The following is a 26636-nucleotide window of genomic DNA, read 5'->3' as shown; positions in this document are numbered from 1 at the left end:
AACAATTTAAAGGCACTGCTACCAAATACTAATTGAGTGTATGTAAACTTCTGACCCACTGGGAATGTGATGAAATAAAACAAATATTAAATAAATAATTCTTTACTATTATTCAGACATGTCACATTCTTAAAATAAAGTTGTGATCCTAACTGACCTAAAACAGGGAATTTTTACCAGGATTAAATGTCAGGAATGATGAAAAACTGAGTTTAAATGTATTTGGCTAAGGTCTATGAAAACTTCCAAGCAACATGTGAGGTGAAACAGGGGTGAGCACAGCGGTCAGTTTTATTAACAAGGCTAACAGTACACTGAGCTAAAACTAAAAACAACTGCTAAAGCCAGTTGCTATAACATAAGCACCTCTAATGTGGATTATTATCTACCCCAGCCCAATGCAATAATTTGTTAATTGTTATTACAGTAAGATTGCTTTTAACTTAAAATGTACCTTCTGAAAAATAACAATACAAACTCGGTCCAAAATCCAAATGCCAAAAAACAGTTGAAGAAAAACGTTCAGATCATGTGATTGCAACTTAGCTTTTTCTTTATTATGTACAAACAAATACAACACCTTTCAATCTCCTCACAAGGCAGAAGGATATTATTGAACTCTCAACGGTTACATTTTGAACAGATTAATTACACGTCTGAATAAGGCAGAGAGGGAAGGAAGTCAGAAGCTAAGAAGCATGACAGCAAAAAAAAAAGAAGCTTTGTTACATGTGTATGAATGTATATAAACAGTGATACAGCCTCCCAACTCTTTGTGCATTATCAGACAACCCTTCAAAGAGGACCGAGGGGTAACTGACCATGTAGAAAAAGATATACAGCTCATTATCGTATCACAAGTTCCAAAGTACTGTGGTGATAGTTGGGAGTTTCGTCTCATGTGATGTATGACCCTCGACCTCCTCTTACTGTGCTATCGTAGCCTACTATTATCTGCTTGATGACTGTGATATTGTTACAGCAATATAAAGTGTTATTTACCACATCTGTTGACAGCAACTCAACCAACAACCAATATGTATTAAAGGTAAGTGATCTTGTTCGTTGGACAGGTTGATGACAGAGCTGAGACCAGAGAACGCATATCTTCTGGCTCTAGACTTATTTGAAGGTCATGTTTTTTTCATTCATCATATTTAGCTTTTATATACAGGCACAAATATTCTTCCAACAGATGTATTAATCAGTTAGGATCTTATATCTGTGTTGTTAAAATTCGTATTTGTTTTAGTGCTATTAAAATACAATTATGAGTTACTGTATAACTCCTGGGTAAAGATGTTCAAGTCAGGCCATGACGATGGTGCCTGTATCTCTATATTGGAGCAACAGCAGTGGGCACCATGGCAACCTTCACAGTAACAGTATATGGATAAGAAGGGACCGAACTGTTTCATACATTTTTCAAATCATAAAAAAAAACTGGTTGGATTTCTATTCAAATGCAAGAAATTGCACATATTTGCATGATGAATTAAAACTAAGCCAGTTAAGTTTTAATACATAAAGGCTGCTAGAGATACTTCGACATAACTAAAGTTACAAGATTGGGCGATATTAATCACTACAAATATTGCTTATTGTAAAGGCATGATACAAGCTTCAGAAATGGAAACACAACATCCCCATAACAGGGAAATGGCAAATCCACTTCATTCTGTTCTATGGCCCTCCAGCACCAACTTCACCTCCCTTCTTTCATAGAAACCCCAAAACTGATTGACTCAATTGAAAAGGCATATAAGTAGAGATGAAAAACGGACACAACAAAGACAGCGAGACAGAGACAAGCTTCAAGAGGGACAAAACACATAGCAGAGACAAACATACTGTAGTGAAAGCATTTTAGCCGGGGAACAGAACAGATCTGTCATTTTTAGTGCTAAACCAAAGGCAGGAGTATAGCCTTTCAAATGGAAAGTATGGATGATATAAAGAGACATAGCAATGCCACTACTATAAATCAGTCCCGTCTTAATTTGTGCGTTATAAAGGTCTACATAAATATGTCATAGAGTATAATTCACACACAAGAGCTAGCTATCTTAGATGTAAGGTTACGTCAAGCCGCGTACTCAACAGCTGAGTACAATGGCACTTTCACATTGAAGGTTCAGTTCAGTTTCTAGACAAAGCTCCACCATGTGAGGAAGCTTGTGTTCCAAGACCTACAGTACAGCCAACTGCACTCAAACAGATATCAGTACAGAAGAGCTAATGGTGATGCAATGCCAGGGTTAGGGGAGAACGCAAAGTGCTGTCATGGATTAGGATGTGGGCATGTTCAATATCAAGCCATCTCCTTGATGTACTACCCACATGTACTAACTAAGCCATTTGATTGCATGTGTATTGTCTAGGTGTCTGTATCATTTGGTGTGGTAAGGCAGGGGGCAGCAGAGACAGTAGATTAATGATCATCAAACAGATACGGATATAGACTGTGCACTGCACAACAATGACAAGGATGAAAGGACTGGTTGATAGTGTGACTAATCATTTCCATGGCTGATGTACTCATTTCACAGCATTACTCATTTGTGCCATGCAGTAGAGTTGCTTCAGAGAGAAACAGACTCAACTATAGGCTACTTGCTCATGAGGGGATATCCGTGCCTTTGACAGCACTGTCCCGCTTCTCTTCAGTCTCCCCTTTGAAAAAGATGACCCTTCAGATAAGTTAGTTGCTGTGTCCTCAAAGAGGAGGTGCAGAAGTGTAAACATGTTCTAAAACAAAAACCAGCAGCTTTGACAACGAACCATGAAGAGATCCAAATGGGCCTAGCTATATGAATACAGTTCCCATCATACTCCATTGTGCCCTTAAGCACAGATCCAGGATCAGTGTACTCACCCCAAACCGTAACCTTGACTATTAGGGGGAAAACGCTAGACGTGATCAGTGTCCAGCGGCAACTCCATCCTACTTCGTTTCGACACACCAGCCCAGACTCCATTGTAACATCCTGCTATTTCTCGGGGGTCTGACTGAACAAGGCGGTGTGTGAATTCACAGATCTATAAATCCTCTGGACAAGAACAGATCCTTATATACAAAGATGAGTGAATCTACATGATGCTGAGCTCTGGCCCACCCTCAAGAACAAGCAGGTATCCCTTTTCCCCACATGGTAGACCTTCAGGACAATCACATGCTCACTGGACAATAAGAGCAGTGATTGACGGGGCTATTCTGTGGTTTGGCTGATCAGTGTCCATGTCCCCTCCACCCTGTATGAACTGTGTGGAATGATAAGCCACCATGCAGTTGTTGAAACATTATGTCTTTACTCTTCTTCCTCTTCCTCCACTTGTTCTTCTACTTCATCTTTCAACTCAAGACCCTCCATCTCGCCATCCTCCAACTCTCCATCCATCCCCTCTCCATCCCCCTCTTCATCCCCCTCTTCATCACCCAAAGGATCCTCAATTTCTTCTTTCTCATCTTCGTAGGAAGAGATGGGTGAGTACTGGGGAAGGAAAAGGTGAGAGCTATCGGGGGCCTCAGAGCTGGCTAGAGGGGTGCTGATGGGGCCAGATATTGGGACAGAAAAGTGACCAGAGATGGGGCTAGAGCTGGGGAGAGGGGGGAAAGACTCAGACTCAGGACCAGGGCAAGGCTCGGGGTCCCCTGTAGTAGTGACTGTAGCAGCAGCACCAGCCACAGCAGCACCAGGGATTACTACGCCAGCCTCCAGGCCCGGTGAGAGAGCACAGATGTCGGGTAGGTGCTCCCTGATCTCCCCTGGCTCCAGGGGGTCTGGTCCACAGGGGTCGTGTTCGCTGCAGGACAGCCGTCCGTCCAGCTTGGAGATGAAGAGCATGCCGTCGCGGTGCAGTGTGCAGTAAGAGCTGGGACACATCTCACAAAAGGAGGCTGCCTCCTTACCACACAGGTCACACTGGTGCCATGGGCACTCCCACCGACCTGCAGCACAGAGCAGGGAGATAGATACGGTATATCAGACAAGGGCAGTCAGACACGACTACATCAGCAGTAACACAGAGAAGTAATCAGCTCACTGAGACTGCTAACCAGGGATCTGGCAGACTTCAAACAGTGAAAATGCATGAAATATGTCATGCATATCATTCTCAATCACACAAACCTACAGTAACAGAGGGGAAATATAACAAACCATTACGAGCTATAATACTACGATATCATGTCCTCTGACAGGAATCTAACTGTGCCACTGACCTGCAGGCCTCTTGGCGAGGTTGAGACAGTCTGCGTGGTAGACCTTGGGACAGCCTGGTCTCTTACAGGACACAATCTGTCCCCCGTCCCCACAACTGAAGCACTCGTCCTCCCTCTCCTTGGTCAACTCCATCTTGTTCTTCCGTTTAGCCAGGACCTTCTTCTTCAGTTTGCGGCCCTTGTCGTCTGCTGGAGGGTTGTTCTGGGGAAGGACGAAGGGTCAGGATGTTGATAGAGACACAGAAACCCAAACTGAAGATGGCCCTTTCATTCAATTATCTCATTCCCATTGACATGACTACTCTTTTGAATACTGTATCAAAGGCCTCTTGGATTTGTGAAAAGATCATTTAAAATCGTTATCATGATTGTTTCTACTATTGATGTATCTTATTCATTCTGTGGATGAATGTCATAAATAATAACATCTGGTTCCAGTGTCTCCTCTCACCTTTGGCCGAACTCCTAGGAAGCCGCTGCAGTTTGGAGCTTCACATTTACACACAGTCTTCCCATTCCCAAGGCACTCCAAGTTGTAGTTGAAAGTCAGCTCTGTGTCTGGAGACAGACAAAACGACCCATAGAGGACAGATATAAACCAGTGTCCACAACAAGTGATGGAGAGATGGACATGAACTGCTGATGGAATAACCTATGTAATTACTGTGTAAGATTTTTTTTTGTAAATACACAAATTATGGCCTACTTTGCCCTCACAGTGGTAAATATGATGTAACTTCCTTTTCTTATATACCTGATACAATGCTACCCTTATACACTATATATACAAAAGTATGTGGACACCCTTTCAAATTAGGGAATTCGGCTATTTCAACCACACCCGTTGCTGACAGGTGTATAAAATTGAGCACACCGCCATGCAATCTCCATTGGGGCGGCAGCGTAGCCTAGTGGTTAGAGCGTTGGACTAGTAACCGGAAGGTTGCGAGTTCAAACCCCCGAGCTGACAAGGTACAAATCTGTCGTTCTGCCCCTGAACAGGCAGTTAACCCACTGTTCCCAGGCCGTCATTGAAAATAAGAATGTGTTCTTAACTGACTTGCCTGGTTAAATAAAGGTTAAATATTTTTTTTTTTTTTTAAATAGACAAATATTGGCAGTAGAATGGCTTTACTGAAGAGCTCAGTGACTTTCAACATGGCACCGTCATAGGAGGCCACCTTTCCAACAAGTCAGTTCGTCAAATTTCTGACTTGCTAGAGCTGCCCCGGTCAACTGTAAGTGCTGTTATTGTGAAGTGGAAACGTCTAGGAGCAACAACTGCTCAGCCGCGAAGTGGTAGGCCACACAAGCTCACAGAACGGGACTGCCGAGTGCTGAAGCGCGAAGCACTTCAAACTCATCTGTAACACTCACTACCGTGTTTCAAACTACCTCTGTAAGCGACGTCTGCAAAATAACTGTTCGTCAGGAGCTTCATGAAATGGGTTTCCATGACCGAGCAGCCGCACACAAGCCTAAGATCACCATGCGCATTGCCAAGCATCAACTGAAGTGGTGTAAAGCTCGCCGTGGAATCACGCTTCACCATCTGGCAGTCTGACTGGTGAATCTGGGTTTGGCGGATGCCAGGGGAACGCTACCTGCCGGAATGCATAGTGCCAACTGTAAAGATTGATGGAGGAAGAATAAAGGTCTGGGGCTGTTTTTCCATGGTTCAGGCTAAGCCCCTTAGTTCCATTGAAGGGACATCTTAATGCTATAGCATACAATGACTTTCTAGATGATTCTGTGCTTCCAACTTTGTGGCAACAGTTTGGGGAAGGACCTGTCCTGAATTCCCCCATGCGCAAAGCGAGGTCCATACAGAAATGTTTTGTCGAGATTGGTGTGGAAGAACTGGCCTGCGCAGAGCCCTGACCTTAACTTCATCGAACACCTTTGGGATGAATTGGAACCCCGACTGCGAGCCAGACCTAATCACCCAACATCAGTGCCCTCACTAATGCTCTTGTGGCTGAATGGAAGCAAGTCCCTGCAGCCATATTTCAACATCTTGTGGAAAGACTTCACAGAAGAGTGGAGGCTGTTATAGCATCAAAGGGGGACCAACTCCATATTAAAGCCAGTGATTTTGTAACGAAAATGTTCGACAAGCAAGTGTCTACATAATTTTTGTCATGTAGTGTAGTTCTCCTGCCAATGCCTACATAATGAAAAGTGTTGCCAAAAACCAAAGCTGTAATATAGCACAAACTCCTTAAGCCAAAGCTCCGCTCACCTGCAGGGACATCTATGAGAGTGAAGAGTCCCACACGCGTGTCTCCATTCACCGTCCACTTCTGTGTCTCACAGTTGGGCCGGCAGCTGTGGTTCATGAAGCGGGCCTGGTTCCCCTTTGGCCCAGCATCAATGATCCTATCCTAATCAACACACCGACATGGACAACACTGTTCAATCATCATTACTTTTGGGTGTCTTTATGATACCATGCAAAGCAGATGTAATTTTCTGAGATGAAATACAGAAAACCAAAAGAACCCCCTCTCTTGAATGATAGGGCAAAATGTAGCTTTCTGCCTAAATAGACATACCCAAAAGTAATAATTTTTCATAAGATGGCCATAAACATAAATGGTAATGCTGCATAATTTTAGAAAGGTGTAGAACTCACCTCTAAGGTACTTTTTTAAACAATAAATAGCTGAGGTGTACTCACTTTTGAGGACCTAAGCTCAAGTACATAGTTCAAATATTATGAAATATAAAAAATTATAAATATGACACGACTGCCAACTTTTGGAGAAAGCTTGGAGTGAGATTTGCTATGTGAATTTCATTAGCCCTGGCACAATCCCTAGATGGAGGACTGGGTGTCCTCCCCCAGGAAAATGTTCCTCATTTTAAGCTAACTTCCTGCAATTCTATGATTTTTGACATGGCATAGGCCTATGACCAGGGTGGAAAAGTTTAAAATAAAAACCACAGGTCAGGTATATTCAGGATGCTTTCAACATTAAATAAACACTCAAAATTGGATGACTTTGTTTCTTTGAGATTATTATGAAATTTAAAGTATGCTGACATTTTTTGTTAACATATTTGTAGGTTGTTTGACGCTTTATTCAGACAGTAATGAAATGAGATAGGGAGACCGGCAAATTCTACAAACAGGGCGAAGGTTGGAAAAAGAGATTGATCCCTGTTCTCATCTGATAAATTACATTTGATTTCTGGAGCATTTAATATGGAATAATATGACTTATTCAAAACTGTCCATGAATGGCTGCATTAATACATAGCGTCATACAATTCATTTTCAAAAGACACAAGTAGTCATATCAGATTTCAAATATGTGATTACACTGTCAAAATTGGGAAGAAGTGTAATAATAAAATATGTGTGGGGAATAACAGTAGTCTTCTTGCTGACAAGCCACACTAATTATCCTATATTTTAGCCCACTGTTAAGAATGAGAATTGTTCCACTGATCAGACTAGATCAAGTAAATACTGTAGATAATAAAATCTCCCGAAAACAAGATTACATAAATCTGCACCTACACACTGACCAAATTATTGGTATAGTTATAGTCTAGAATTTGTATAGTCTAGAATCAAACTTACACTTTTCGGTTCACAGTCTGTTTGACAAAATTATTATCATAGTTACAAATCAGTTCACCCTACCAAACTTCCCTGATAAAACATACTGTAGGTCTGTCTGCTGCCTTTTCGTTGTAATAGCCTAAAAGGCAATGCATTGTCAATCTGACGTCTGCATTGGCAGTGCAGCATTTATGGCGATACGGCCTCTGCAGAAGTCAGGGCATTCATACTTCTTGCGCTTCACGAAACAGCACAGAGCTGTTGTGAAGGAAGTTGTCAAGGAAATTAGTTTGTGTTTCAACAGGACCTCCCGCCCCCACCTACCGTCAACCAATCATGTCAATGCGGAGCTATACATCGATATAAGAAACCCTCCGCATTGTTACCAAATTTGGGAGTTGTACGGCGATGCGGTATGGAGCTAAATGTGGCCTCTGCATGTCTCTGGAGGATCCATGATTGCGTCACACTATCCATACGGAGCCTCCGAACACATTTTGGATTAAGCATAAATTAGTTTTTATCCTAAATGCCAATCACCAAAAGAGGGGACTAATGCAAGTGTGGATTAAATCGACTTTAGTACATGCTGTCAAAAGGCTGCATTCTGCAATGCGGACGGGAGTAACAGCCACCTAATTTAGTTGACAACATTGTACATAAAACAGCGCAGCTCTTTTTACTCTAATATTGAGGGGTGTATCTTTAAAACATGCAACCAACCCCCCTGATCCCTTACATAACTAGGCCAATCATATGCTTCAATGTGCCGCGGTTCACAGTGCTGTGGCAAGACAGGACAATGAAAGAGGTTACGCTCGTGATGATGTTAAATTGAATGTGCAGATGCTCCGATTTCAAAACGATTCGGAGCACAGATGAAAGGTTAACGCGCTGACTGCAATGGACTACATAAATGCAGTACTTTTCAAGGGAATAGATAAAAGCAGTACTTTTCAATGCGTGAAATATAAGAGGTGTGCCGTGAGAAGAGGGTCAAATGCGGGTCAAATGCGTGTCTCACGGCCACTGCGTTAGAGTTGGCAGCTCTGTATTATGATTTGTTCCCCTATGCAAAAAAATGGGGCAATAGGGCATGAAAGGACTGAAATTCTTTCTAAATACAGTAAAACATCAAATTATAAATGACTTATTATAAGATTTCACCTTTCTTATAACTGTAAAATAAATATGAGCATACTTAGTGACAGTACAACATTGGCACTGTTTCATATGGCTGACGACAGAGACTTTTCTGCCAAACGTCCTCTGAGCGGCGTTGAGATACCATTCAAATTTGTGCAGACTCGTTACAACTTCAGAGCTATAAATCCGCCTGAGAACATCACAGCGAGCTGAAACCACTGTTGTTGCATCCGCTTGACTTTTTACATGTGCTGTGAGATTCACAGGCAAAGAAAATGTGACGCGTCGCTCCCTATGCAAATACCAGATTTCCTGTGTCCGTGAAACTCACAGCTGCGCTTGCAATAGCGCATATGAATCAGGACAACCAGCGCGTTCATAGAGTATGTAACGCCGTTCACAGAGCGGCTTGTTCACAGAAATATCATTCGGAATCGGGGACTTAACATCTAAGAGAGCAAGAAACCAACAATTGTCAATAGTAGTGATAATAACCAATAACATAGCCAATAGCATTAATAACCCATGACAACTTCCTGTAGCTAGTTACAGAAATCCTGGTTAAAGGTCATACGATTACAGAGGTAACTTCAGGCCAAGAGACAGTCGCACGAGAGCTCTGAAATCCTGACTCCTGAGCCGTACCTTGTCCAGAGTCAGCATGTAGAAGTTACAGATGTCGTTATCCTGGGCATGTTTGATCCTGACCCGGCACTCATCCTCATCGATCACTTCTCCTACGTACTCATTCACAAACTCCCCCTGAGAACACAACCATGACCGTCAGGATGAGAGACACAGTGGAACACTCATTCTACTACCAATCATTCTACTACTCAAATAATTACTCTTGGATTCATCTGAGAGCTCCCTTGGTTTTAACTGACTTTTGAAAGGGTAATTTACATGTAAAGATCATAGCAGATAGACTTGTGCAAATCAATGTTTCAAAGCCATGATGGCCATTGATGACAGGGCTTCATCAACTTTATGGTTTGATGATTAGATTATCATATCACTGATTACCCTTTCAAAAGTCATACTTCATGATTCCTTTAACATCCAAAATATTGCTTACACTTTCTAGAAAAAAAGTCTGCTGGAATTGAAATCTGTCTGGATTGAAGAAGAATCAAACAAAGCCTGTTTCAAATCCATAGCCTTTTGAAAATATAGTTTAAGCCCCAGGGGATACAGTTTCATGGTGGCACATTGATCTCTACTTTACATGATTAATGGTAAAACCTCCACCATTACCTTCTTGATGTCATGGGCACAGCGAAGGCCCCAGCCTCGTGCCAGAGTCCTGAAGATCTCCACCTGGCTGTACTGGCGTTTGGTGAAGGCCTGGTTCAGGCAGCCATTGCCCGCTGGGCACACCTGGGGGTGGCACTCGTACATCAGCATGCGGTTAATACACTCAGAGTCGATGCCACACGGGTTCTCGTCTGAAGCCTTGCAGTTACAGCGTGGGATCTCTGATAGGTCAGCCGTGATGAACTGCACCTTCCCGATTGGCCGATTCACCTGAGGGGTTAGGCGAGTGACTTCAGAGGAATGAAGTTGCAAAGGGGGTGTGGTAATACTTCTACAGCTCAAAACTAAAACTTAAAGGTCCAACGCAGACTTTTTAAAATCTCAATATCAAATCATTTCTGGGTAACAATTAAGTACCTTACTGTTTTCAATAAAAATTGTCAAAAATGTACAAAAATAGCTTGTTAGCAAAGAGCAATTTCTCAAGCATGACTTCTGTTAGTTGGGAGTCTGGGAGTGATCTAAGTGGGGAAGGGAAAACTGAAAACTAGCTGTTATTGGCAGAAAGGTTTGTAACTCTCCTTTTTATTGGTCTATTAACTAATTTACCGTCTGGTGACGTCACCAGGCAGGCCAAAACCTCATCCCTCCAAAACAGGCTGACATTTCAGGCAGTCTTATCAGACAGCTCTTACACTAAAAGGCCATTATTATAATTTTCACAATTTTACAGTATTATTGCAAGTTCATAGTAGAAATACACACTGAGTGTACAAAACATTAGGAACACCTGCTGTTTCCATGACATAGACAGACCAAGTGAATCCAGTTGAAAGCAATGATACTTTATTGATGTGACCTGTTAAATCCACTTCAATCAGTGTAGATGAAGGGGAGGAGACAGGTTAAAGAATGATTTTAAGTCTTGAGATATGGATTGCGTATGTGTGCCATTCAGAGGGTGAATGGGCAAGACAAAATATTGACGTGCCTTTGAATGGGGTATGGTATTAGGTGACAGGCGCATTGGTTTGGGTGTGTCAAGAACTGCAACGCTGCTGGGTTTTTCACACTCAACAGTTTCCTGTGTGTATCAAGAATGGTCCACCACCCAAAGGACATCCAGCCAACTTCACACAACTGTGGGAAGCATTGGAGTCAATATGGGCTAGCATCCCTGTGGAACACTTTCGACACCTTTTAGAGTCCATGCCCCAATGAATTGAGGCTGTTCTGAGGGCAAAAGCGGGTACAACTCAATATTAGGAAGATGTTCCTAATATTTTGTACACTCAGTGTATATAAAACACAGGAAGTCATGTTTTTGACTTCAATGGGCCTTTAATGTATACATTTTGTGCGGCAAGAGATGTGGCAGTTATGGTACCTTGATGTGTCTGTATGGAGGGGGTTTCTTGTCATTCCTCCTGTCCTCCTGAAGCTGTCTTAGTTCTTTCTCTGCCTGCAGTTTCAGAAACCTGCGAGCAGCTTCCTCCAAAGCTGGGGAAAGATTAACATAAAGTCAACGACAACCTTGTCATAATTCACTTTGACAAAACACTCTTACTCTCTGCACACACCCACGCTACACACACTTGCACAGCTCAAGCCTCCCCTTCAAATTTCCTCTACTGCCAATCAAAATTGGTGTGAATACCTTTCTTGTAGATGACGTCGACACCTTTCCCCATCTTCTCCTTGTTGTTGGTGTCTACGTCCATGTAGGGGAAGACTCTGGCTTGGTAGGTCCACAGGTAGTCGTTGGAGCCAAAAAAGTGCACAGGGAACTCGCCTACGTCGTGCCTCATACGCAGGATGTTCTCCGGGATGTTCTTGGGATGGTTGACCTCCGCAGGCCACCACCTAGACAGAAGATAGGAAGGGAAAAGACGATATGAACAAGAAAAGGAAATGGGACATGGCAGAAAAAACACTACCATTTGCAACCACTGCCATATTGTGAAGAGAAATACAGGTGCATTTCAGTTCTCAGTACCTTGGTGGTTTTGTAATGTCAGAACACCTAAAGGACACATTATCATGAGGAATGTGGTTCAGGCAGGGAAGGACTTAATATCCTGGATGCCATCTGTTTCGTCTTTAGGCAACTTGTTGCTGTTTTGACAACCAATGGATAGCCAGTGAGGTTGGTCCCCAGGCGGCTGTACTGACCTGTACCGGCCCACTTTGACCCACAGGATGTCCTTATAGTGGGGCTTCTTCCCGGCCTGGCAGTCGTTACAGAACCAGCTGCCCTCGGGCATGTCGATGTTCAGACACTCCCGGTGGAAGGCAGCAGGACACGACTCACAGCACAACAGACTGCCCCCTGGAGCATGGGAGAGGAATAACAGTTTGTCTACTGGACTGGTCTATGAGATTGAAAACTCAGATGAGCAAACAGAGATGTAACTGGGCTGTAGTACATATGAACTCTGATCATGTGTTCTGCGAAAATTGTACCCTGATCATGTAATACACATTACATATGTAGGTAAGTATTTACTGAGTGTATCTATGCATATCGGACTCTAACAACCCAACATATGTGGAGGCCGGCGTACCTTCAGAGCAGACAAAGCACCAGCTGACGTTGACGTGTTCATGGTTTCGGAATCCCCTGCGGGGGGTGAAGTGGTTGGGACACAGGAAGCTGTTGTTGGCCAGGACCACACTGCCCGCTGCCATGCAGTAATCGTTGGCATGGTACGCCACAGGGCATCGCACACAGCGTGTCAGACGACCTACAGGCCACACAACACAGGGGGGACAGAGGCAGAATGAGCTGTTAGTTAGAATATCTAGTACACATACAGTACCCATCGAAAGTTTGGACGCACCTACTCATTCAAGAGTTTTTATTTATTTGTTACTATTTTCTACATTGTAGAATAATAGTGAAGACGTCAAAACTATGAAATAACAAATATGGAATCATGTAGTAACCAAAAAATTGTTAAACTAATTAAAATATATTTTATATTTCAGATTCTTCAAAGTAGCCACCCTTTGCCTTGCCAACAGCTTTGCACACTCTTGGCATTCTCAGAACCAGCTTTATGAGGTAATTACCTGGAATGCATTTCAATTAACAGGTGTGCCTTGTTAAAAGTTAATTTGTGGAATTTGTTTCCTTCTTTATGCATTTGAGCCAATCAGTTGTGTTGGGACAAGGTATGATTGGTAAAAGACCAAGTCCATATTATGGCAAGAACAGCTCAAATAAGCAAACAGAAACGACAGTCCATTATTACTTTAACTTCTTATGGGCAGGTGGGACAGTAGCGTACCACCTGGCCAACATCCGGTGAAATTGCAGAGCGCGAAATTCAGAAATACCAAATTCAAATATTTAACATTCTTGAAAATATATGTGTTATGCATCAAAATAAAGCTTAACTTCTTGTTAATCCAGCCGCTGTGTCAGATTTCAAAAAGGCTTTACGGCGAAAGCAAACCATGCGATTATCTGAGGACAGCGCCCCACATACAAACACCTGAAAATCATATCTCAACCAGGCAGGTGCGCCACAAAAGTCAGAAATAGCGATATAATTAATGCTTTACCTTTGAAGATATTCTTCCCAGAAACATCACAAAACGTCCTTTTGTTCGATAATGTCCTTCTTTATGTCTCAAAAAATTATATTTATTTAGCGTGTTTGATTCAGAAATACACCGGTTTCAACTCGTCCAACAAGCCTACAAAGTATCTAATAAGTTACCTGTAAACTTGGTCGAAACATTTCAAACAACATTCCTAATCCAACCTCAGGTACCCTAAAACGTAAATAATCAATACAATTGAAGACGGAATAAACTGTTTCTAATACCGGATAAAAACAACGTGAAGCGTGCTCCAGTTCATGCACACCAAAACAGTAGAGTCCACCTGGAGTGACACTTACAATACTGCCATCTACCCAAGAGAGGTTAAGACAGGCAGGTCAGTCAATATGGAAAATTTGAAGAACTGAAAGTTTCTTCAAGTGCAGTCGCAAAACCCATCAAGCGCTATGATGAAACTTGCTCTCATGAGGACTGCCACAGGAAAGGAAGACCTAGAGTTACCTCTGCTGCTGAGGATAAATTGTTAGTTAACTGCACCTCAGATTGCAGCCTAAATAAATGCTTCACAGATTTCAACTAACAGACACATCTCAACATCAACTGTTCAGAGGAGAATGCATGAATCAGGCCTTCATGGTCAAATTGCTGCAAAGAAACCACTACTAAAGGACACCGATAATAAGAAGAGACTTGTTTGGGCCAAGAAACACGAGCAATGGACATTAGACCGGTGGAAATCCGTCCTTTGGTCTGATGAGTCCAAATTTGAGATTTCTGTTCCATCCGCCGTGTCTTTGTGAGACACAGAGTAGGTGAATGGATGATGTCTGCATGTGTGGTTCCCACAGTGTAGCATGTCGGAGGAGGTGTGATGGTGCTTTGCTGGTGACACTGTCAGTGATTTATTTAGAATTCAAGGTACACTTAACCAGCATGGCTACCACAGCATTCTGCAGTGATACTCCATCCCATCTGGTTTGCTTTTAGTGGGACTATCATTTGTTTTTCAACAGGACAATGACCCAAAACACAGCTCCAGGCTGTACTTGACCAAAGAGAGTGATGGACTACTGCATCAGATGACCTGGAATCCACAATCACCAGACCTCAACCCAATTGAGATGGTTTGGGATGAGTTGGACCGTAGAGTGAAGGAAAAGCAGCCAACAAGTGCTCAGCATATGTGGGAACTGTTGGAAAAGCATTCCTCGTGAAGCTGGTTGAGAGAATGCCAAGAGTCTGCAAAGCTGTCATCAAGGCAGTGGGTAGCTACTTTGAAGAATCTCAGATATAAAATATATTTGGATTTGTTTAACACTTTTTTGGTTACTACATGACTCCATATGTGTTATTTCTTAGTTTTGATATCTTCACTTTATTCTACAATGTAGGAAACTGTAAAAAATAAATAAAAACCCATGAATGAGTAGTTGTGTCCAAACCTTTGACTGGTATTTACTTCCCACAGCTAATTTCAAGTAGTGGGTCTTTCTATCATAGTGTTGATATGAACTATCTGAATTTCTTGTGCAAAATGAAAATTATTTGAGAAAACATATGTCATCCCGTTCTCCTGTAGAGTTACCAGGGTAAGGTGATTGCAATTGAGAAGATTTGCATAAAATCGAATTAAACTGAACTGTGCTGGGTGGAGCAGAGCAGCACACACCTTTGGGGACGGAGGGGTTGACAGGGTTAGTGATGAAGCAGGACAGACAGACGTGGAGGGAGCAGCGGAAGCCCCCGTGCAGGGGGGCAACGGGAGCGTGATTGGCGATACACTCTCCATGGTAGAACTTCCCACACACTGGGATCATACAGCGCCTCACGTTCTCCCCGGGCTTCTTACACGCAAAACAGGTATGGACACCTAGCAACAAACACATCAAGTTTAATAAACTGGTTTGCTTTTACAAGCCAGAGAGAATGGTGGATGTTAGGATGAGAGGGTAACTGAGGGGAGAGAATCAGCAAAATTATGTGTGAAACAATCAGATAGCACACTGATAACTCTAGATGCAGCTAATAATAGTCTTTCCACAATTTTGTCCAAGTAGGAATGAGGCATAAAAAATATGTTAATGAGGATACAGTGGTTGTGTTTTTACAGAATATATGCTTGACCCACCAGACTTGCACTCCTGGCAGATGAACTTCCCTTTAGGAGGCTCTGTGAGGCCGCTACACTGGAGGTGGAAGGCCCCACAACACTGGCCCTCACACAGCAGAAGATCCCCAGTCTTCTCACATACCTACCCATACAGTCCATAAAGGTTTACACAACATTAGAACAATGTACACAGCTGTCTGAAACTTTCTGATGGGCAAAGAGCAAACAGACTCCACAATCACTTATAGCACTTTAACCTTTTCACATGTGAGTTCCAAATATCCCTAACGGTCACCCCAGCGTGAGTTGTTTTATGCACATTCCAAAATGGGATTGTTTCGCAACGTGATAGTTATCACACGCTGCCTGATAATTATCTGTAGGTTATGTTTCAACTTGTCAATTTCAAATGATTTTTTATCAAGTTTTATTCTCTAACAACAGTTTGAATTGAGGTGTGTTCCGCCTCCACATTAATTAACATAGAAGTATCCCATTTCACTGTTGCAGACAATTTATGTTTGAGGCTTTACTGAGCTGGACAAATTTCTTCAAGGAGAGCCCAAGCACTTCCTCAGTGTTACGCAGATCGAGTATGCAGACATTTACCCAGTCTTGCACAAACTTTTTCCCTCTGGCACATTTTTGGGCTGGCGCTCTCAATGCCACTATTGTTGTTTCCCCCCAAAATTATAACTTTGGACATGTGTGTTGCTATCAAAGTAAGTGCCGTATTTTCTGTATAACGTGTTGTCGTTTCACAGTACAGTACCAGTCAAGAGTTTGGACACACCTGCTCATTCAAGGGTTTTTCTTTATTTTTTCTTTATTTTCTACATTGTAGAATAATAGTGAAGACATCAAAACTATGAAATAGCACGTATGGAATCATGTAGTTAACAAATAAGTGTTAAACAAATCAAAATCTATTTTATATTTGAGATTCTTCAAAGTTGCCACCCTTTTCCTTGATGACAACTTTGCACACTCTTGGCATTCTCAGAACCAGCTTCACCTGGAATGCTTTTCCAACAGTCTTGAAGGAGTTCCCACATATGCTGAACACTTGTTGGCTGCTTTTCCTTCACTCTGCGCTCCAACTCATTCCAAACCATCTCAATTTGGTTAAGATAGGGTGATTGTGGAGGCCAGGTCATCTGATGCAGGTCATCAGACCAAAGGACAGATTTCCACCCATCTAATGTCCATTGCTCGTGTTTCTTGGCCCAAGCAAGTCTCTTCTTCTTATTAGTGGTGGTTTCTTTGCAGCAATTCGACCAGGGAGGCCTGATTCACACAGTGTCCTCTGACCAGTTGATGTTGAGATGTGTCTGTGAAGCATTTATTTGGGCTGCAATTTCTAAGGTTGGTAACTGAATTTATCCTCTGCAGCAGACGTAACTCTGGGTCTTCCTTTCCTGTGGTGGTCCTCATGAGAGGCAGTTTCATCATAGTGCTTGATGGTTTCTGCGACTGCACTTGAAGAAACTTTCAAAGTTCTTCAAATTATCTGTATTGACTGAGCTGCATGTCTTAAAGTAATGATGGATTGGCGTTTCTCTTTGCTTATTTAAGATGTTCTGGCCATAATATGGACTTGGTCTTTGACCAAATAGGGCTATCTTCTGTATACCAACCCTACCTTGTCACAACACAACTGATTGGCTCAAATGCATTAAGAAGGAAATAAATTCCACAAATTAACTTTTAACAAGGCACACATGTTAATTCAAATGCATTCCAGGTGACTACCTCATGAAGCTGGTTGAGAGAATGCCAAGAGTGTGCAAAGCTGTCATCAAGGCAAAGGGTGGCAATGTTGAAGAATCTATAACATAAAATATATTTAGATTTGTTTAACACTTTGTTGGTTACTACATGATTCCATATGTGTTATTTCATAGTTTCTACAATGTATAAAATAGTACAAAATAAAGAAAAACCCTTGAATGAGTAGGTGTGTCCACATTTTTGACTGGTACTGTATGTACAGTATATGTAGAGCATAATGTATTTACAGTTTTATTCACATTGACATGTACTTGTGACAAATAATGCATTCCGATTATTGCATAGATTGTAATAGATACCTGCGATATGTGTAAAATACTCTTTTAAGGTTGTACTAATTATGATGAGCTAATGCTAAGCTATTTGCCAGCTATGTGTGGCACCATGTTTGTTGACATTATACAATGCATTCTGGGTGTCACGTAAACATCTGTCAGACCAAAGATGTTATAATGAGATGAAGGAATGGTTCACTTATCTTTCGAGTAAACTTCCGCAATTGAATGGAAGTGATTGATCGTAGACGACACACCACTTCAACATGCATACTGCAAACAGACCAAACTCATCTTGCCTCCTCTTCATATCTTTGGTTGGAGTGAAAAAACAAACATGGTGGCGTGCACAAACGAAATATCGCCGGATTACTTAAGATTTTTAGAAAGTGTTTTACTCAATTATTTCGATCAATGGTGAGCTCACCCATGATGTGATGAATTATAAATAGTAATTGCTATTAGATAATTCATATTGTGGTTTCTGTCAGCCGAGAGTTAGTGCTAGGACTAATGTAGCCTACATTTTCCGGCTGAATGATTGTGTTATGACGTTGCTACTTCTGAATGTCTGAACATTGCATCCAAAAATAAACTGCTCACATTCAGGACATAACTTTGTGAGGACTGTGTTTGTGCAAAATGTTTCTGTGAAAAAACAGTGTGGCCAGCTCAATCGCAGACTGTTGCGTCAATCGAAACTGGACGTTCTAAATAAGAGTTCTAATCACACCGGTTTGAGTATATCCTGCAGGGACCACTGTAGAATGATCACACCCGTTTGTTGGTACATGTCAAAGGGTTAAATAAACACAAGGTAACCACTCTTTTTATAGATTTTTTTCCCAATTTCGTGGAATCCAATTGGTAGTCCTGTCCCATCGCTGCAACTTCTCTACGGACTCGGGAGAGACGAAGGTCACGAGCCGTACGTCCTCCAAAACACAACCCAGCCAAGCCGCACTGCTTCTTGACACAACGTCCGCTTAACCCGGAAGCCAGCTGCACCAATGTGTCAGAGGAAACACTATACACCTGACTAACGTGTCAGCGTGCATTGTGCCCGGCACGCCACAGGAGTCGCTAGTGCACGATGGGACAGGAATATCCCTGCCGGCCAAGCCCTCCCCTAACACCGGACAAAGCTGGGCCAATTGTGCGCCACCCCATGGGTCTCCCGGGCGCGGCCTGCTGCGACAGAGCTTGGACTCAAACCAGGATCTCTAGTGGCACAGCTAGCGATGCAGTGCCTTAGACCACTGCGCCACTCTGGAGGCCCCTTACCACTCTTATATTGGTGATGTTAGACGTACTCACCTGACACACATTCTCCTTCAATGAGGCCACGCCCCCTCTGTCCATTATGATCTTCTTATTGGGGAAGAGTGTGTCATCGCACTGTGAAGACTCCTCCCTCATGGATGAAAAGCTGTCATCGAAACTGGATGCAAAACCCTGAGGTGCAAATAAGAAGAAAATCAGCAGGACAGTTCAAGCACCGAAAGCCACATTGCAAGCAATCATGCCGTAACACTATTCGATGCAGAATGTTTTCAGGTACGTATTGATGCATGTTTTAGTGTTATTCTTTTCTTTTTTGGGTCGTTATTTTGTAATTACAATTTTACCATGTAATTTCTATGTTATTATCAGGTAAAACATATGGACCATCAAATTAAGCTGCAGATTTAACCTCTTGTCTGACCTCTGGGTCTATGGTGTCCCTCCCATCGTCATGGAGATTAGTGTCCTTAGTGGGGGGCGTGGTGAGGTCGATGTCTGACCCCCTCTCCATGCAACTCTGTGTCTGGGGGCAGGGTGCAGGGGTGCAGGGCAACATTGTGGAGGATGCAGTGGTGGATGTCATTGGTTGCTTGAACTTTGATTTAAAGGAGTGTTGTCTAGAGCCTGGGGAAAAAAATAGTCAAGTCAACTTTGATCCCAAGACCAATCAAACCTCTGAATTGACAATCATGAGGTAAATGAAAGCAGTATCACAAAGCATTGTGATAAACAGTATATAGCCTTACATTTCTTAATGCTTTTCCTGTACACATCTTACACAACAGTGGGAAAGACGCTTAAGAACTGTGTAATGCGGACAGTTTGAGGGAGGTCCTTCCTGTGTAGACTGACCTGAATGAACAGCCTGGCTTGATGAGCTGGACTTCAGGGGCTTGACCTGTAATACACAATTAACCAGTCAACCCCTGCTGTAAGGCCTTCACTACTGTGATAGGCCTTACAGCCTATCACAGTAGTGACCAGATACAAAAATCCTTAAAGGGGCAATCTGTAATTGGTACATTTTTTTCTTTACTTTAAAATTAATTATATATAGCAATTGTTTCTTGAAGAATGTAACGTATAAATGCCTCATGAGCTTATTTCAACTGTCTAACCCCATCAGACCCAAAATATATATTTTTTCCCTCCACTGTTTGTAAACAATGTCATTGTAAACAAACACATTGTAAACAAACACTGTATAGCTTAAAAACATGATTAAAACTATCATTTTGATCTCATAGATGGTCAGTCCTTGCATCCATTGCCCCACCTAGTGGTTAGAGCGTTGGACTAGTAACCGGAAGGTTGCAAGTTCAAACCCCCAAGCTGACAAGGTACAAATCTGTCGTTCTGCCCCTGAACAGGCAGTTAACCCACTGTTCCTAGGCCGTCATTGAAAATAAGAATTTGTTCTTAACTGACTTGCCTAGTTAAATAAAGGTAAATAAATAATAATAATCTATGAATTTGGTGGTTACATTTCTCCAGCTCCATTCCTAAGCCCTTTACGCAAAAAGGTGGTGGGGTGTATGCTTTGTTATTGATTGAACTGCACATTGTCCCCTTAACCTTTCCGCTACCGACCCACCTCGACAACATCCGGTGAAGAGCGCCAAATTCAAAATACAGAAATAGTCATAATAAACATTTATAAAAAATACAAATGTTATACATCGGCTTGAAGATTAACTTCTTGTTAATCCAGCCACTTTGTCAGATTTCAAAAAGGCTTTACGGCGAAAGCATACTATGCGATTATCTGAGGACAGCGCCCCACTTACAAAAGCATACAATCATTTTACAACCAAGTAAAGGAATTACAAAAGTCAGAAATAGCGATAAAATGAATCACTTACCTTTGATGATTTTCATATGGTTGCAGTCACAACAGTCCCAGCTACACAATAAATGTTTGTTTTGTTCGATAAAGTCCATCTTTATATCCCAAAAACTCAGTTTTGTTGGCGAGTTTTGTTCAGTAATCAACTGGCTCAAAGGCGATCAAAAAATACAGAAAAATACATCCTCACGTTGTCAATTGTCTAAATAATCAATAATATTTCAACCGGACAAAAGCGTATTCAATAGAAAGGAAAAACAACAAAGGGCGTGCACTTGGTCACACGTGCAAACCAGCACTGCATGATTCTACAATCCACTGACAGAAAGGTCTCATTCTTCTTAATTTTTCAGAAAACAAGCCTGAAACAATGTCTAAAGACTGTTGGCATCTAGTGGAAGCCATAGGAACGGCAATCTGGGTCCTAACACATTAGATACTCTATACTCTCTTCAATTGAAAACTACCCACATCTAAAAAATCCCACTTCCCGGATGGATTTTCCTCAGGTTTTCGCCTGCCATATCAGTTCTGTTATACTCATAGATATTTTTTTTTTTAAATTGGAAACTTTAGAGTGTTTTCTATCCAAATCTACCAATTATATGCAAATCCAAGCTTCTGGGCCTGAGTAAACAGGCAGTTTACTTTGGGCACGCTTCTCATCCAGATGTCGAAATACTGCCCACAAGCCAAAAGAAGTTTGAACCTTTCTAGGGCAGGGGTTCCGCTCGACAACATTCCGCTGAAAAGGCTGCGCGCGAAATTCAAAAATATTTTTTTGAAATATGTAACTTTCCAACATTAACAAGTCCAATACAGCAAATGACAGATAAGCATCTTGTTAATCTACCCATTGTGTCCGATGTCAAAAATGCTTTACAGCGAAAGCACAACATATGATTATGTTAGGTCATAGCCAAGTCGAAAAAACACAGCCATTTTTCCAGCCAAAGATAGGAGTCACAAAAAGCAGAAATATAGATAAAATGAATCACTAAACTTTGATGATCTTCATCAGATGACACTCATAGGACATCATGTTACACAATACATGTATGTTTCGTTCGATAATGTGCATATTTATATCCAAAAGTCTCTGTTTACATTGGCGCCTTACGTGCAGTAATGTTTTGATTCCAAATCCAAAGCCATTTTGGAGTGAACAAAGTTAGAAACAACACCATAAATATTCACTTACTTTTGATGATCTTCATCAGACGGCACTCTGATGAATCCTAGTTCGACAATAAATGAGTGATTTGTTCCATAAAGTTCCATAAGGTCCATCATTTATGTCCAAATAGCCACTTGTTGTTAGCGTGTTCAGCCCAATAATCCATCTTCATGAGGCGCAGACACTTCGTCCAGACAAAAACTTGAAAAGTTCCGTTACAATCCTTTAGAAACATGTCAAACGATGTATGGAATCAATCTTTAGGATGTTTTTAACATTAAATATCAATAATGTTCCAACCGGAGAATTCCTTTGTCTTCAGAAAAGCACTGGAACGAGAGGTAACTCTGTCGGGAGCGCACGTCATGAGACCAAGGCACTCTGCCAGACCACTGACTCAAAGAGGTCTCATGAGCCCCTCCTTTATAGTAGAATCCTCATTCAAGTTTCTAAAAGACGGTTGACATCTAGTGGAAGCCGTAGGAAGTGCAACTTTATCCATATCCCACTGTGTATTCGGAGGCCAAGCTTTGAAAAACGACAAACCTCAGATGTCCCACTTCCTGGTTGGATTTTTCTCAGGTTTTCGCCTGCCATATGAGTTCTGTTATACTCACAGACATCATTCAAACAGTTTTAGAAACTTCAGAGTGTTTTCTATCCGATACTAATACTAATATGATATATTAGCATCTGGGACCGAGTAGGAGGCAGTTCACTCTGGGCATGCTATTCATCCAAAAGTGAAAATGCTGCCCCCTATCCCAAAAAGGTTAATGAACAAAGCACAACCATTCCCTAACCCCTCCATACCTTTTTCTTTGGGATTGTGGCAGCCTCTGAGTATTCCAGAATCTTCAGAGTGGGTTTTCTCTGTCTCTTACGGATGGTTTCCAAGTAAGGAACGTCACCTGCCACAGGACAGCGTTATTGTGGACCTTTACACACATCTGGGTTAATGAGACCACTACTACAGAGGAGTAATGTAATAAAACCAGTAATTCCTTGGTTTCAGGGCACATTGCTTACGAAAACATTTTGTAATTTTTTGCAATTCAACCAAAGTATACATTTGATATGTAAATGGTTTCTCACCAACACTCTTTGTAAGACTGTCACACAACAGCGAAGGGTCTGCTTCAGGAGGCAGGGTTAGAGTATCTATGGACAGGATAGGTGCATCCTGAGGGGGAGTGTTCTCTATTCGGGGAGGGGCTTGTCCATTTGGGGTCTTGGATGGTTCCTCTGGGGGCAGGGATTGTATTTCAGGAAGTGGGTTCAGAGGGGCATGGTCATGTGTGGGTTTCTCTGATGGTAGGGGATCTGGTTTGTTGCTGTTGGACTGTGCCACCTGGAAAAACATGAAGAGGGTATAGAACTGGTATGATGATACAAAACCCTGAAAATCCAAGAGATGTAATACTGTATGTTTGAGTGAGCTACCTTTCCCAAAGACTGGAGGGCCTTTTTCTGTTTCTTCCTTGTGGAGAATATCTGATCATACTCTTCTGTCCATTCTATGAGTCTTTTGCTTGGTTTTCTAATTCGTTTATGTGCTGATGAAGGACAAGTGTGCAAAAAGTATGAATATGCCACACATGTAAAAACCATGACATTTCATGATCTACAGAATTTGGCATCATGGCCCTGAATCGGAAGCTATCACATTATAGCTTTTGATATTTTCATTATGGTATAATTCCCAAAGCAAAGTCAATGCATTGATCAGTCATAATCTCCTTTGGGATACCCTTCTGTCAAACCAAGAAGAAGAAAAAACTATTCCTTACCTGTGGGAGCCTCCTGGCCTTCCCCAGTACTTTGTGTAGTGTTTGCAGAATTGATGGCAGGAATAATCTGCTGGTCCAACCTTGTCTTTGTCTGAAAGGACACTGATGGGTCTGCACCACCCTGCTCCAAAGGCACCATGTTCTGTAGTCTCTCATTCATTAGCCCACTGCAGCCCTCCCCCAACCCCCCTAATGTCCCTGAATCATGGTTAAACTTCGGACAGGCATTGCTAGAAAGATGGTGTGAGGCCTCCATCCCAAGGTAGCCAGGTCCAGGAGACCTCTTACCACAAGGCTCTTTTCTATTAGGTTTATTTTTAGTCCCAGACAAGCCTCTCTTTTTGGCTGACCTTTTCAAGTCCTGGTTTATGCTGCCTTCAAGTTGTGGGATTTCTACTTTCAGAGAAGACTTGAGCATGGGTTTGGCCTTTGTTTTGCCCTTGCACTGTTGACTTTTACTGAGACTAGGGCCTTGACTGAGTGACTCCTCTCCTAGTAAGGGTGGAATTACTGAAGGCTCCTCTTTTACATGGGCAGTGGGTGGTCCGATTTCCAGCTCCAAGGGTGTACCATGTTTCTCCCTGGTATCGTGCTCGTCCTTCAGCAGCATGAGAAAAGTACTGAACTTGTAGTTAGTGTCTGGTTTAAAAGACACATGTTTTCCATCACCATCACTTGATTCCAGGGACTTGAAGGATAACTCTTTGATGTCTTTGAAGACATCCATGGGAGAGAAGCATGGCGAGGGAGAGGAACAGGAGGAGATGTGAGACACACGGTTCTCTTTCTTTTCCTTCCCAGAAGTTAGAGGTATGAAATCCGCAGGCATCTGGGATACAAAGAAGCTCTCATTTTCTGTCTTAACCTCTGCCTCAAAGTCCTTCGACCTGGTGAACTTTGATGAAGAGCAATTTGGAAAAGCCATGATCTGATTATCGTTGTCAACCTTTGAAGGTTTGTCCTCTGTATAACAGTTTGTTTTGGTCTCTGGTTTATCAGAGGGCGTGTTTTTGGAAGATGACACCTTCCGCTCAGCTTCCTCCATAGCTTTAAGAGCTCTGGTCATGAGGCGGTTGCTAGCGGGCAGATGCGCAGGCTGCTTGCCCAGGTCCTTCGACTGATCCGTGAGCTTGGGCACACTTAAGACTGGAGTCTTAAACTGATTACCAGTCATTGCTTTGACTGTTGCATTGGACACTGGAGTCTTCGACTGATCAGCAGGGCGTTCTTTGACTATTACACTGGACACTGAAGTCTTCAACTGATGACTAGAGCATTCCTTGATTGCCACACTGGACACTTGTGTCTGTCTGTTGACAGCAGCTGCAGTTTGAGTATTTTTCTTGCAGGGGCCCTTGCTAAAGGAATTGTGTTTAGATATGGAGGTGGTAGTGATGAGTCGCCTGTCTTTTCCTGGTTTGCTGAACCACAGGCCAGTTTGGACTTCAGGCTGCTTCTTCACTTTTTCTACTACTGGAACTGAGGGCTGAGTCTGAGAGGGCTTGGATTGACGCTCAAGTGCTTTAGGACACAAAATATTGGGGATAGAGTCAATGTCCAAATACGGACATTCTTCGATGTCCCCCTCTGGCTTGTCAGTGCTTCTTAATGTTTCAGTGTTGAAGAACTCATTTTTGGCTTTTGATGCTTTAGTTGGATTCTTCTTCCTCTGAGGCTTCTTGAAAATGCTTCCTTTTGGGGAAGATTTACTTTGTGGTGACACAGTTCCGTTTGTTATGTGACTTGGTGCAGGGGATATAGAGGCAGATGGAATGGAGGAAGGGGGAATTGGAAGGTCCTTGTTCTCTAATATGGACCCATCATGGAGGGTTGTATCTATGGAGTCAGGTCTAGAGGGCCCCATTTTGGGCCGCTCTGGGAGGACAGCTTCTGCCTCAGCCACACTTTTTTCCCAAGATGCTTTAAAACGCTTGGGTATCTATGGAGGAAAATAAAGTGTTTTTGTAATCACAAATATTTGTATTTTGGATATATTCAGGTAAAACATGATTGGTTATTGTCCAACATACAAAAAAGCTGAGCCACATGTTTGATTCACATTAATAATTACAGTGTATTTGTAGTCTTTGTCTCTTTGCCTTCCTCTCCTGCGTATCAAGGGGAGCTGTTCAAACTCAAAGCCTCCATGAAAAGTGTGTGTAGCTTTTCCTGCGACCCAGGCCAGTTCCAACGGCTCTCCAAAGGTTCTGATGTGGTACTGCCGACAAGGCCTATCACTGGGCTCTGAAACATCACCACACAGGAGCAAAGGATCCGGTAGATTTCATATTCATTTAACCTTTATCACAGGTATAAAATACATTTTGCAAGAGAGATGTGTCCATTTCAATGTAAAGTGGATTGTGAAATATAACACTTCCAAGCTAGTACAAATCTGTCCTACAAGATCAGTTAAAAAAACAATGAGTTGTTAAAATAATACCCAGGACCAGGGCCTACCTTTCATTTTGTGGTAGGTTCCCTGTACTTGGTCAACTGTCATCTCACAAGGCCACCAGGGTCTTCGGTTGAACTTTGCCCATATAACTTCACCCTCTAAAAACTTTACAGGTGGAAGGGACTTCTTCTTTGGGCTG

The 26636-nt window shown here is 42.3% G+C and overlaps 1 protein-coding gene across 1 annotated transcript; it reads right to left on the bottom strand.

Moving 5' to 3' along the window:
• Window positions 1–527: 527 nt before the first annotated feature.
• LOC109892779 (histone-lysine N-methyltransferase, H3 lysine-36 and H4 lysine-20 specific-like) lies at window positions 528–26636 on the bottom strand. Its single transcript, XM_031826688.1, has 21 exons — window positions 26500–26636; window positions 26111–26283; window positions 24040–25978; window positions 23693–23805; window positions 23345–23600; window positions 23063–23160; window positions 20079–20124; window positions 19648–19850; window positions 19260–19397; window positions 15895–16018; window positions 15436–15636; window positions 12761–12940; window positions 12369–12525; window positions 11854–12059; window positions 11584–11696; window positions 10197–10466; window positions 9585–9701; window positions 6465–6606; window positions 4674–4780; window positions 4223–4424; window positions 528–3949 (listed from the first exon to the last, which is right to left on the bottom strand). Exons 1-21 carry the CDS (start codon window positions 26540–26542, stop codon window positions 3309–3311), a joined length of 5469 nt encoding a protein of 1822 aa, XP_031682548.1. The 5' UTR covers window positions 26543–26636; the 3' UTR covers window positions 528–3308.

The sequence above is a fragment of the Oncorhynchus kisutch genome, linkage group LG6 (assembly GCF_002021735.2).
Source record: "Oncorhynchus kisutch isolate 150728-3 linkage group LG6, Okis_V2, whole genome shotgun sequence".
Classification (NCBI taxonomy): domain Eukaryota; kingdom Metazoa; phylum Chordata; class Actinopteri; order Salmoniformes; family Salmonidae; genus Oncorhynchus; species Oncorhynchus kisutch.
The sequence above is the reverse complement of the archived record's forward strand: the minus strand, read 5'-3'. Positions and strand labels throughout refer to the sequence as shown.

What these genes read in the sequence shown, in the direction of transcription:
- LOC109892779 (XM_031826688.1), bottom strand. Translation starts at nt 26,542, where the DNA reads ATGACAGTTGACCAAGTACAGGGAACCTACCACAAAATGAAAG. An exon ending in TCCTAGGAGTTCGGCCAAAG is followed by an intron (nt 4,425 to 4,673) that starts GTGAGAGGAGAC and finishes GTCCTTCCCCAG; the next exon opens with AACAACCCTCCAGCAGACGA. An exon ending in CCTCGCCAAGAGGCCTGCAG is followed by an intron (nt 3,950 to 4,222) that starts GTCAGTGGCACA and finishes TCTGTGCTGCAG; the next exon opens with GTCGGTGGGAGTGCCCATGG.